This window comes from Mauremys reevesii, linkage group 5 (assembly GCF_016161935.1).
Source record: "Mauremys reevesii isolate NIE-2019 linkage group 5, ASM1616193v1, whole genome shotgun sequence".
NCBI lineage: Eukaryota > Metazoa > Chordata > Testudines > Geoemydidae > Mauremys > Mauremys reevesii.
This window is the reverse complement of record NC_052627.1, coordinates 140147491-140160732: the sequence shown is the minus strand read 5'-3', so window position 1 is coordinate 140160732 and position 13242 is coordinate 140147491. Positions and strand designations below refer to the sequence as shown.

At 47.5% G+C, this 13242-nt stretch overlaps 1 protein-coding gene across 6 annotated transcripts in view; it reads right to left on the bottom strand.

The window, feature by feature from the left end:
• LOC120406127 (dedicator of cytokinesis protein 2-like) overlaps positions 1–13242 on the bottom strand; it is a 317936-nt gene that overhangs the window by 221552 nt on the left and 83142 nt on the right. For all 6 annotated transcript variants that reach the window (XM_039540455.1, XM_039540456.1, XM_039540457.1 and 3 more), the window contains one exon: positions 6725–6822. In XM_039540455.1, coding sequence (XP_039396389.1) covers positions 6725–6822 — 98 coding nt within the window. The remainder of the gene's footprint in view (positions 1–6724; positions 6823–13242) is intronic.

Sequence of the window (13242 nt, the reverse complement as noted above, 5' to 3'; positions counted from 1 at the left end):
GGGCTTAAATTGCAGCAAGAGCGGTTTAGGTTGGACATTAGGAAAAACTTCCTAACTGTCAGAGTGGTTAAGCACCGGAATAAGTTGCCTAGGGAGGTTGTGGAATCTCCAGCATTGGGGATTTTTAAGAGCAGGTTGGACAAACATCTGTCAGGGGTGATATAGATAATACTTAGTCCTGCCTTGAGTGCAGGGGACTGGACTAGATAACCTCTCAAGGTCCCTTCCAGTTTTATGATCCTATGGCTAGCATCACCATTCTGAAGTGCTGAAAAAGGCCATGGGTGTTCAAGTTTCTGAGATCAAGGATTGGTCTCCATCCTAATCTTCTTTGAGGACTAGGAAATAGTTGGAATAGAACCTTCTTCCAACAAACTTGAGTAGAACTGTTTCGATCATCCCCAAGCGCAGGAGAGATTGTACCTTCTGCCTTAAGAGCTCCTTGGGAGAATCAAAGACTCATAGAATTGGAAAGGACCTCAAGAGGTCATCTAGTCCAGATCCCTGCACTCAAGGCAAGACTAAATATTATCTAGACCAGTGGATCGCGCATTTCAAGTGGGGTCCCTCAGGGATAGGTTCTGGGTCTGGTTCTGTTCAATATCTTAATCAATGATTTAGATAATGGCATAGAGTGTACACCTACAAATTTTGTGTATGATACCAAGCTGGGAGGGGTTGCAAGTGCTTTGGAGGACAGGATTAGAATTCAAAATGATCTTGATAAACTGGAGAAATGGTCTGAAGTAAATAAGATGAAATTCAATCAGGACAAATGCAAAGTACTGCACTTAGGAAGGAACCATCAGTTGCATGCATACAAAATGGGAAATGGCTGCCTAGGAAGGAGTACTGCAGAAAGGAATCTGGGGGTGGATCACAAGCTAAATATGAGTCAACAGTGTAATGCTGTTGCAAACAAAAGCAAACATCATTCTGGGATGTATTAGCAGGAGTGTTGTAAGCAAGACACAAGAAGTAATTTTTCTGCTCTACTCCACGCTGATTAGGTCTCAGCTGGAGCATTGTGTCCAGTTGTGGGTGCCACATTTCAGGAAAGATGTGGACAAATTGGAGAAAGTCCAGAGAAAAGCAACACAAATTATTAAAGATCTAGAAAACATGACCTATGAGGAAAGATTGAAAAAATTGGGTTTGTTTAGTCTGGAGAAGAGAAGACTGAGAGGGGACATAACAGTTTTCAAGTATGTAAAAGGTTGTCATAAAGAAGAGAGTGATAAATTGTGCTCCTTATCCTCTGAGGATAGGACAAGAAGCAATGGGCTCAAATTGCAGCAATGGCGGTTTAGGTTGGACATTAGGAACAACTTCCTGACTGTCAAGGTGGTTAAGCACTGGAACAAATTGCCGAGGAAAGTTTTGGAATCCACGTCATTGGAGATTTTTAAGAGCAGGTTGGACAGACAACTGACAGGAATGGTCTAGATTAGACCTCTAATATCCACCTCTAATTTGTCTGAGGTGATCTGCTCCCAGGCAGGTAGGAAGTGGAACAGTCAGATTCCAAAAGAGGGATGGACAGTAGAGTTGTACAGTAGAGGATCCTGGGGAAAAAGTTGCTCAACGCCTTCAACCAAGGCATCAAAATCATCCCTTACATAGGGGTGTAGACTGGGTAGTTGTAAAGCGAGGTGGTTTGCTTTTCTGAGGTTTGTATTTCCTCAAAGGCTCCAAAGGGCTAGGAAAGGACTGGTGTGCATAGTACTGGAAAGTCTGGAACGTTGTGGAGTTTAAGTTCTGCTAAAATGTCTCTTTGTTGCAGGCACATAAATTCCCAGTGACGGTAGCGTTGCTCTTGAATCTGTAAGGATATGGAGTGCGGAGTTTTGGTCGTTCAAAGGCAAGGTCTTCAGTTGTATCAGCAGCACTGTGAACAGTCCACAAGGAGGCTTTTGCAATCAATTAACCCTCAGAGATGAGGGACTGAAATTGGTCTTTTTGTGGCAGGTGTTCAATAAAGTGTGTGAACTTAGAATAATTGCTAAAGACTCATTTTGCCATCAAGGCCTGATGGTTTCCAATTCAAAATTGAAGAGCTACCAATGAGTAGCTCCTCCTGCCCAGTAGGTCTAATCATTTGGACTCTTTGCCCATAGGAAAGGGTCTAGAATGAGCCTGGCTTTAGTAACGCTTTTCATTGACCAAGTCCACCACCAGGGAATTAGGGACAGGATGGTGGAAGAAGTGATCCATTCCCTTAACTTGAATATTTTTTATCTGCTCTCTGGCAGGTGGGCTGAGTGGTGGCAGGTGTTTGCCATAGAGCACTTGCAGGCAATAACAGTGCCTCATTAATTGGTAGGGCAAACTTTCCCTCAGGAGAGGGTGGAGTGTGGGGGTGATGTTTAAAATGTTCATCAGGGAGTGTTGGGACTCTTGTACCTCTTCTCATGGAATCTGGATGGAGTCTGCCAGGTGTTTCATGAGGTCCTGGAAAGCCTTAAAGTCATCAACGTAAGAGGGCAGTGGTGGCATTACTGCCTCATATGGGGAGGAAGATGACCTGGCTGAAGGAGGGGAGTTTTCTTCAGTCTGTGGCTCTTATTCATCTTGTGTTTTTCTCATTACCAAAGAGGCAAGTGGTACCAGAGGATGCTCTGTGGTGCCTGTGCATAATGCGGTACCGATGGATGTTGGGGTTTGTTTCTAGCTGTCACCCTGTAAAACTGTTCACCGAATTGCTCCCAGAGGTTCCAGGGGTCCCCAAGAGTATTCATATCTCCGATGTCAAGCGTGCTTGGTGGGCTCTAGAAGGTCTTCTTCTGTAAATGGACTCAGGAGAGTGTGATGCAGAGCCCTGCACCAAGACCTCAGAGTCAGAAGTATCCTCTCCTGGGTTAAGAGGGGGAACCTCAGGCATCAATGCCAGTACCAAGGGTTGGAAGCCCAACTAAGGGACTTGTTGCAGCTGGCGGAGCAGTACCAGAGAAGGAATTCTAGTAGACCTCCTTAGTAGGGGGAGACTCTGGTTCGTCTGAGACTAGAAGATACTCCAGGGAAAAGGATCTGGAGGGTGGTGGAGGGCTATGATAGCCTATGTTCAAAGTCTGAGTCAGTACCAGAGCAGGAAAAAGGATCAGTGAGGAGATGGTGAATGTGATACCAGAGAGGTCAGAGGGGCTTTTCTGACCTTGGAACTGTAAGAAGGCAACAAAAACAGAGCCTGGGGAGTAATCCTGGATACATCACAGTGCTGAGAGGTGTCAGAGGGAACCGAGATAGAAGCTACCCTGAGAGAAGACTTCTCCACACACTACTTCTTATGCAGTACTGATGTCTCAGTATCGGTTGCAGTCAGAGTCTCCCAGGAGCGAGATTTTTTTCGTTTCTCTGGAAAGTGAAAGAGGCTTTTTTCCCTGGGAGGCTTAGTCTCTTGTGCTGCCAACTAGTTTCCAATAGTCACCAAAGTGGCCTGAAATGTTCAGGCTGATGTACCGGGGAGGTGGGAGCAGACCCCTCAGGAACTAGGGATCGTACCACTAGGAGGAATTTCACCCTAGCCTCTCTGTCCTTTCTAGACCTGCCTTTAAACACTTAGCAGACCTTGCACTTTGATGGGATGTGGGTATCACCAAGACACTGGTGAGAGCTAGAGTGCTTTTGCTGCAGGTAAAAAACCTGTAGCAGGCCTGGCAAGGCTTAAATGCCAGGTGGGGTTTTCAGCATGACCCGGCATGCCAAAGCCGTAACTAAGGTCCTGAAAAAAGGAGTAACCCCCCTTTGAAAGCATGACTGTGTTGAAATAAAATTTAATTTAAAAAAAATGACAAAAATAACCAAAGTAAATAACGAAATAAGAACATTTCACAATAAGTGAGAAAGGAAGGAAGCTGCAAAATGCTCCATCTCGAGCTGCAGGTGAGTGACAGCAGGTGCACACCTCCCTACATGCCTCACATGGGAACACGAGGAGCTGCTCTTCACAGGCTTGGGCCCACAGACACTGCTTTACGGTCTCCAGGCAAGAGTGCATGGGCGTGTGCGCATCCTACAGTGGAGCACCCATGTGGACATATACTCGAAAAAGAACAGGAACGTACTCCTCAGTCCCTGCGCAATATTGGCCCTTATAATCTGTTCACCTCAGTTTTCTCCAGTATGGTGCTTCCGGCCCAGGGAGATAAAAATCATTTATTTTTTTTAAAAATTCAGATATTTTATTTAAATCAGATTTCTTTTATTTAAATTAAATACAAGTTTATTTTTTAATATTTAAAATTAAATTTTAAATTGACAACCTATGTTAGAGCCTAAATTTAATATATTAAAATCATATAAATTAAATACAAAAAAAGAATATTAAGCAGTACATGCTTGCTCTCAAGTTTTAAAGTAAGTCAAAGCATTGAACTGGTGGAAGTGACTCACTCAGAACTCAAACTAGAGTTTGTTGAAGGGCTACACTAGCTTTTGATAGCAGTAGCCTCTTCTGCAAGTGCAGAGAATATTTTCTTTTTTTCAGTTTATTTGACTAGTTCCATTTAATGACCAGTTCATTCAAAGTTAAGAAAACAATTGGGAGTGGAAAAACCAAGAACGCTTATTTTCCTCTTCCAATCTGTGAATAAAAAGTAGCTGTGAGAGGATGAGATCTAAAAGTTCTAAAATCCTGAAGGACACTGTGACCAGACATAATCAGTTCAGTTCACTAACTTTTATAAATCAATCTTAAATGCAAAACATGTTTTGATAAGCTTTTCAGTACACGTTTTTTCTTGTTTTCAGCAAATTTAAGGTAGTTGTAATTAAAAATTCTGTTTGCATTTTAATGAATTTGAATTTCCATTCACATAGAGCTTGATACAAATCACAAGTAAAAAATTACTCAAAGTAAATAAGAAATGCATCATTCAACATTTTCTAATCCAATAAAAATGTAAAAATTAAGAAGCTGAATAAATGCAAGTTAGGCTGCATAACAGCTTAAATTAAGGTGTATAGATACAGTGTATCTTCCTGGTTAGCAAAAAGAAGCACCAAATTTAGTGTGAAGACTACATTTGGCTGCAAATCAACACATTTAATGGTTTCCAACCAGTGAGAATCAACTGCTCTTTAGGAAAATTACAAATGCAGAACACGGTTCAAATAGATGACTTTAAAAGGTTTCCTGCTTGCTGATTTAAATCATGATTAAAATAGGTCATTTAAATCACTTGATTTAAATCAGTTAACCCACCCTATCACAGCTCTTCCCTGGAAGACAATTTTCCATCCTTATCCATCTTCCTGACAGGAGGGTTCTCCTCATACTTGGCCTAAATTCCCCCTTTTCTTTGTTTCATTTGATACCTCCTCATTCCACCATAGTTCATGCCCCTCAGAGATACAGACACTCCCCATATCTTCTACCATTTACCAAGGAAAGGCCAAGTTAGAAGCATCATGGCAGCATTTCACTGGCTGTTCATGTCCTGCGGATAGGATGTGTGTGATGGTTATACAAACCCACACTGGAGCAAGGAGTTATGACCAGCCCTGCCCAGACACCCCTGCAAAGCCTGCAAAAGCTGGAGGCTGGGCTGTAAAAAGGAGAGCAGAGCAGCTCAAAGGCAGGCAGTGGAACGGAGCAGGTGGCTGCTCTGAGGGGAAGTTACTGCCCAGCAGCTCACTGCCTGGCACTTGACAACACAGACCTGTGCAAACCCATAGGGGAGGAGCAGGGGTCGGAGTGTGTGGCTCAGGGACTTGGCTGGAGTGAGTTACTCTGGGAAGCTGAAGGAGACTGGGGTAGGTAGTGGTCCAGGGGATGGGGGGGAGCAGAGAGGGCAGCAGCTTAACACCCCAAGATGTAGGGTATAGCTGCCCACCACTGAGCCCTGGACTGGAGTCCAGTGGAGAGGGGGCCCAGGCTCCCCCACCCCCGCCGAGAGGCAATACAATGGGAGCCTTCACCTCCAGTGAGAGGCTGACTGGAAAAGACTGTGACTGGTCGAGGGCCTAGCCCTCAAGCCTCTGGCTAAGAGGAGGACTGGAAACTCTTGGAGCAGAGACGCCAAAGGACAGGGCTGAGCTTCAATGGAGAGAGGCCCTGCCAATGTTTGCGTGACCACTAGGCAGCACTGTCAGTTGTTGTTTCTGCAGTGTGGTTTCTGAGAGCTACTGAAATCTGCTGCCTTTCCCCCAGATTAACCCCTTCCTGTCAGTGTAACAGGCCACACATCGCAGTCATTGTGGCTCCCTGATCTTTTCCCGTACTTGCCTCCCTCTGCCTGTGCTGCACCCAGCCCAGTGGGCCCTGATCCCCGTTAGGCCCCTTGGATGTCACTACGATATCAACAACTCAGCCTGTGACCCCTCAATATTTCTGTGGTTCTTCTCTGAGCTCCAAACAGTTTGTCAGTAACTATCGCTCTGGCAATGAGGTGCCCAGAGCTGAGCATCAGATCCCAGGTGGGGTCTCCCAGATCTAGAGAGAAAAGGACAGCCCCTCCCGGTTCCAGGCTGGAGCCGTCTTCACATGCCACTCAGCGTGGCACTGGCCTATATCCTCACTGCTGTATTGTCAGCTCCCTTGCCCACTCTTCCCCGGGCCTGCTCACCAGGCTTTGCCTGCTGAATCTTCACTTTCCAGTTCTCTTTTTCTAAAGGGGTGGAAAGCGGCAGCTGTTAGGAATGAGGACAGGGGATGTTCTTCCTGTGGGACAAAGGGGCCTGGCCCAGGAGCAGCTCTAAAGAGCTAGGCTGCAAGGACCCTGCTTACCTTGATGACTTCTCCTCCATCCACATTCATTAGCTTCTGGAGGTTTCCAGCCAGGAGGTTGGGCTTCGACCGCCATTTCAGCAGCCCCAGAAGGTCAACTGCATGGAAACAAACTCATTCATTCAGTCAGTCCTTATTTGCTATTGACCTAGGCACTGACTGAGCCCTTTGGCTGCACCTCCAAGTCAGCCAGCCCTCCCTGTCCCCCAGCCAGCCTCACCCACATCCACTGCCCAAGTCAGCATTCAGAAATGCTCCCCGTGAGGAAAGTGGCTGAATGACCCTGGCAGGAGTGACTGTGGCGTGATTCTCCACTCACTCCCACCTGTACCAGTCAGTAATAATTCCACTGAAGTCAATGGAGTGCCAGTGCTGTGAATGAAAAGAGAACTGGGCCCTGCTGGACTGGGAATTCCCTGCTGGCTTTCACAGCTTCAATGCTATGTTAATGAGATGTGGCATTTCATTTCTGCATATGTTACAGGGGGAAAGAAAGGAGGTAAAATACAAAAGAAAAATCAAAAGTGACCTGGTGACTTCCTTGAGTGAAGGAGTCTCCTGAATGAGTGCAACTCCTGCTCCAATTCCTATCTGCTCACAGGTCAGAGGGAGCCAGGGTTAGCCTGCATGTCAATCAATTTATGCTATGGCCAGGTAGGCCCATGGCTGCCCTGAGAATATGAGTGCTTACACATCCACCTCTGCTTCCCTCCGCTCTACCTGCACTGAACTAAAGCTTGACACCTGGTCACAGAGTCCTAAATAGAAACTGACTGAAAAGCCATGACCTCAACTGCAAGCACACAAAAGCACCACCCCACCTAGCATGAGCCCACAGCAGCCCAAAAGGGTCACTTTGGCTGCGGTGGGATCCCCAGTTTCTCTGTTATTGGGGCAGGAAGAATAAAGTGTTGCTACTCTGATTATGTGACTCAAGGACAAGGAAACTGTTTTCATTAGCCAGGATGGGTAAGGAATGGTGTTCCTAGCCTCTGTTCGTCAGAGGATGGAGATGGATGGCAGGAGAGAGATCACTTGATCATTGCCTGTTAGGTTCACTCCCTCAGGGGCACCTGGCATTGGTCACTGTCAGTAGACAGATACTGGGCTAGATGGACCTTTGGTCTGACCCGGTACGGCCTTTCTTATGTTCTTATGAAACTGTTTTATGACAGAGGGACTCGCCCTCAACTAAGTAGCACTCCCTAGACAAGGGACATGGGTTCCAAAACCCAGTGAATTGAGAGAAGGTGGGGACAGGTATTTGCACCTAATGGCCTGGGCCCCTTTTGAGGGCCTGAAATACCAACTGCATTTCCTCCTTTCTCTGCTGCGGAATATCAAAGCTAATTTTAATTCCATTAGGAGTCTAGTTAGAGGCTGCTGAGATGAATTCACTTTGGGCCAATGGTGCACCAGCACTGAGGCTCCCCTACTACAAGCTGAAATCACTACAGAACTAAAATTACTGAGAGCTGAAATCACTGAGTGCTGTGGGGGAGCCTGCAGGTACATTGCTGAGCAGCTGGCAGGGCAGAGCAGTTTGTGGGACAGCTGGCAGAGCAGAGCAGTTTGCAGAACGGCTGGAGCAGCTCACAGGATGGCTGGTGGAGCGGCTTGCGGTGAAGGCTGCAGCAGAACCCCATGGAGAGGCGGGGCAGTTGGCCTTGGACCATGTAAGGTGCCCCTTAACACCCCTGTCCCCCCCACCCCCGGGCTGGGAGGTAAAACTCTGTAGATAAACTTTTTAACTCTGGAGCTGCACTGACCAGGGACAGAGACTTTTGGGTTGTTGGACTTTTGGGTGATTTTTGGGGTGATGGACTCAGGAGACTTTTGGGGTGATGGACTTTTGGGACTTTGGGTGATTTTTGGGTGGGGGTTGCTGGACTTGAGACCCTGAGGGGAAAAGGACACTGCCAAACTTACTGGGGGGGGGTCTTTTGCTCATGGTTTGTGTTATGAATCCTGTTTGTGGTGTTTCTCCAACATAGTGCCGCATTTTTCCCTCTTTTATTAAAAGGATTTTGCTACACTCAGACTCCGTGCTTGCAAGAGGGGAAGCATTGCCTTGTAGAGGCGCCTGTGGGGTGGCGGGGCGGGGAGTGTGGTATGTAATTGTCCCAGGTCACTGGGTGGGGGCTCGAGCCAGTTTTGCATTGTTATTGAAACGGAACCCCTGGATACTGAACCCAGGCCTTGTTGCTGCCGCCAACTCAGACGGGCAGAAGGGTTACATAAGAATCAAGCAAAGTAAATTACTGTGGCTGGGATTCCTTAACTGACGCTTGAAGAAGCAACGCTGCTAGACAGAGCAGCTAAAACTCTGCTCTGTGGGCTCGAGTAAGACTGTGAACCAGAGGTGCCTCAAGGCAACCAGAGACAGACCAGAGAGCGGAAAAGAACAGACCAGGAGGAAAGACGCCGTCTATAAAATCGGTAACCACCTTCTCTGTCTGTCAAGCAGGAACTGCGTGAGGCCAGCGCAGGGCCTGTTTGTGTATGTTTGTGAAAGAGAGACTCATTAAGAGGAATGTCTAGCTCTTAATGTCTAACAGAGGAGTTATGTGCTTAATATAACCCTTTACAGCTTATGTAACTCCTGCTCAGTAAATGCTTTGTACTGAAGACAATTACTGTGGACCTTTTTCACTGGTATGACAGTAATCTGCTCCATCAGGGGCCAGTAAAGATCCATTTCAGGGGTAGTGGTGCCCTGTTGTCAACAATGATTATCATGGTTGGAGTTCTTTGTAGAAATTGGACTCCTGAACAGACGTTCTTTGGTTGTGTCCACCATTTTAGGGAGTCTTTGACCCTGCATGGCATTGTAACACACCTGTTTAGGTTGTGCCTGTGTGGTATGTGCACTGTTCGAAGCCAGGCCTGCAGGCATCTCATGTGAAATCTGATGTGTTTGACAACAAATGATGTTGCTGGCATATGCCCCAAGAGCTGTAAATAGGTTCTGGCTGATGTTTATGAGCTGTCCATCAATGTCTAAATTAAATTGACTAGTGTGATGAAGCATTGCTGAGGTAGCATTGCTGTTGCTGTTGAACAGTCGGGACAGGCTCCTATGAATTCCAATTTCTGGACAGGAATCAGTGTGGACTTTTACACATTTATCTATAACCCTAGGCTTGTGAAAAGGGTTATCATACTCTGTGTGGCGTTTATTGCTTCTTGTTATGTTTGTGCCCTTATGAGGCAATCGTCCAAGTATGGAAATATCATGACTCCGTGTCTGCAGAGGTATGCCACCATGACAGCTAAAACTTTGGAGAAAACCCTTGGGGCATGTGACGAAGTGGGGGGGTTTCTTGGTTTTTCCGTGTTTTCCAGTGGGTTGCATGCAGAGGGAGTGGGACTCAGTGTCCCCGGGTGTTACTGGTTTAATGAGGTGAGGGGAGAGGGAGTTTGTTGTTACAGAGGACCGGAGAGGGAACTTGGGACCCCAGCCAATGGCCTGGAGGATGGAGACCCCAGTGACTGGTGACCTGACGACCTGGAGACCCAGCTCAGGAGTCGCAGCTGGTTCTGGCCAGTGGGAGGACAATTGGCTGCGAAGAGAGGATCCCAGTGAACTGATCAGCCGGTTTACGACCCTATTTACCTGGAGAGAAGACAATGGACAGAGGTGGGGCTTGGGGCCAGGGATATCGGATGCCCATCTGGGAAGCAAGGGGGCTCGGGGCTGAAGAGGGGGAGCAAGCAGAGGTCACCAGGATGCAGGGGGACTGGGATGTGCTGCGCTGAGGGAGGCCAGGCCTGAGGCACTGAGAGTTTCCTGCGCTGTGTTCAACCCTCAATAAACCCTCCTGTGTTACGCTGGCTGAGAGTCGCTCCAGTCTAGAGAACAGGGGGCATCAACCCCTTCAGGGGTGGAGGCCTGGGGGGTCCAGAGCGAGTGGACTCCCTGAGGGGGCCCACGGTGAGAAACAGGTGTACTAAGGCTCAGAGAGGTGCGGCTCCGGGAGGTGAAGGGGCCTGACCCTGAGAGAGAGTGGACTCCCAAGAAGGGCTGTCGCACTGGAAGGGGAACCCCCCACGAACCCTACTGGGCCACGAGTGGGCACTATCTGTGAGTCTGTGACAGGGCAACGGACAAGCCAAAGGCTAGTACTTTGTATTGGAAGTGTTGTTTCCCTAGGATGGACCTCAAGAATCTTCTGTGTGATGGGTGGATGGTAATGTGGAAATACACCTCCTGCTGGTCGAGGGCCAAGAGCCAGTCCCCCTTTTCTAACACTGGGATTATGGTTCATACTGTCACCATCTTGAAATGTTGGGTTTTTACAAATTTGTTGAGTTTCCTTAGATCCAATATGGGTCTCCATCCGCCTGTCTTTTTCTGCGTGAGAAAATAATTTGAATAGAACCCTTTCCCTCTGTGTTGAGTTGGTACAGGTTCCACTGCGCCTAGATAAATAAGATTATTTACTTCCTGTTGCAACAGTGACTCAAGAGAGGGGTCCCCGAAGAGGGACGGGGAGGGAGGATGGGTGAGATGACGATAAAGGGGATGGAGTAACCAGTTTGGATCATTTCTAAAACTCATCTGTCTGTCGTGATGCTGCACCAGACTAGGTGAAAAGGTGACAAATGATCTCCGAATGGTTGGGAGGTAGTTTCTGTTTCTAGCATTAGAATGAGCGGTTGTCTCGTGCCCTCAACCACACCTTAAAAACTGCTGTCTAGTTTTGGATTGTTGGGATGTTGAAGGTTGGTTTTGTGGCTGTTAATGTCTGGTTTGCCTTTGCTTACGGCATTGGTCCTACTGTCTATTTTGTGCGTATGGTGGTAATCGGAATCTCTGGGTATAACACCTGCCCTGTTTCTTTTTATTTGCAGCTGTGTAGATACCCAAGGATTTTCAGGTTGCCCTTGAGTCTTTAAGAGTGTGGAAAGAGTCATCCATTTTGGCTGCAAATAATTTTGGGCCTTCGAACGGTAAGTCCTTGACTGTTGCCTGGACCTCCCTGGGGGCACCGAGAGATAGAGCCAGGATGCTCGGCACATAACCACAGATGTTGCGATGGATCAAGCTGCCGTGTCTGCGGAGTCAAGAGAGGCCTGCAAGGTCATCCTGGCGATGAGATGTCCTTCAGCAATATTCACTTTAAATTGTTCTTTTTTATCATCAGGCGGCAAATTGTCAATAAATTCTGATATTTGCGAAAAGATGGTGTGGATGTATTTCACCAGTAGAGCTGCATAACTAGCTAAGCGTAACTGAAGTGTTGCAGAGGAATAGGCCTTGCGGCCTAAGAAATCCAATCGTTTCCAATCTTTGTCATATGGGGTTGTTCTAGAGTGGTGTTCTTTTCCCCTCTCGTTTACAGCCTCCACCACTAGTGAACTGGTGTGGGGTGTGTAAATGAAAACTCAGCACCTTTAGATGTCACATCATATTTTTTGACCCATCTTTTGCATGATCGGGGAGCTGTTGCTGGTGTCTGCCTTATGGTTTTTGCAGGCTCCATAATAGCATCATCGATCGGCAAAGCTATCCTTGCTGATGGAGATCACTGGAGTATGTCCAGTAGCTTATGTTGAGATTCAGGTACCTGTTCTAAAGAAACGTCTAAGGATTCTGCTACCTAAAGGCATTAAAATCATCCCCAGTGCTGGGGGCATTATGGTTTCATCCGGTGACGAAGATGAGAGGTGTGCAGGTGATGAGGCTTCCTGGTCAGGTATGTCCTGTTTCCTCCATCACTTCCTCTTGTGTTTCTGAGGATGCTGGGATAGGTGGGAATGGGGACCGTGCAGCTCTCGATCTTGGTGGACTAGGAGGCCTGTGGTGTTTTACCCTGTACATTGCCCACGGATTCCAGTAAGGCCAGTTCAGTGGGAAAGGCATGGGGGACGGTGCCTATGGGTACCCATACCAAGCACGTGCCTCTGCAGATGGGTGACGTGCTGGTAGCTGAGATGGTCCAGATTTCAGTGTGGAGTGACGAGGAGTATATATCACTGCATCCTCCTCTTCACCATCACTGGACGGAGTGGGAGCTGATCCAGATGGAGTATTCAAGTGGCTCAGTACCAATCTGGATGGACAAGTATCAGAGGGGTAGCCGTGTTAGTCTGGTTCTGTAGAAGCAGCAAAGAATCCTGTGGCACCTTATAGACTAACAGATGTTTTGCAGCATGAGCTTTCGTGGGTGAATACCCACTTCTTCGGATGCAAGCAGTGCTGGATGGAGTACCTTCGGTACCGAGTAGAGAGAAATCAGGTGTTGAAGAGACATTTAGGTCTGCATGTCTCGTGAACTGTTGTGGAACTGTGGGCTTTGGTACTGGGGATGGCGGCCCGGGAATGTGAATTGTAGTCGCTGGTGCCGAGGGCTTTGCGCTGGGCGGCATAGGTACAGCAGTTGGCATCATTGCGCCGCTCAGTACCGAGTTTCTTTTCAGCTCTGCGGATGCTGAGGTTGAGGGTTTCACTTTGCTTTGTGAGCCTCTGTTTGAGCTTGCCCTCGTAGGGTCTATTGCTCTCCAATAGGGCATCA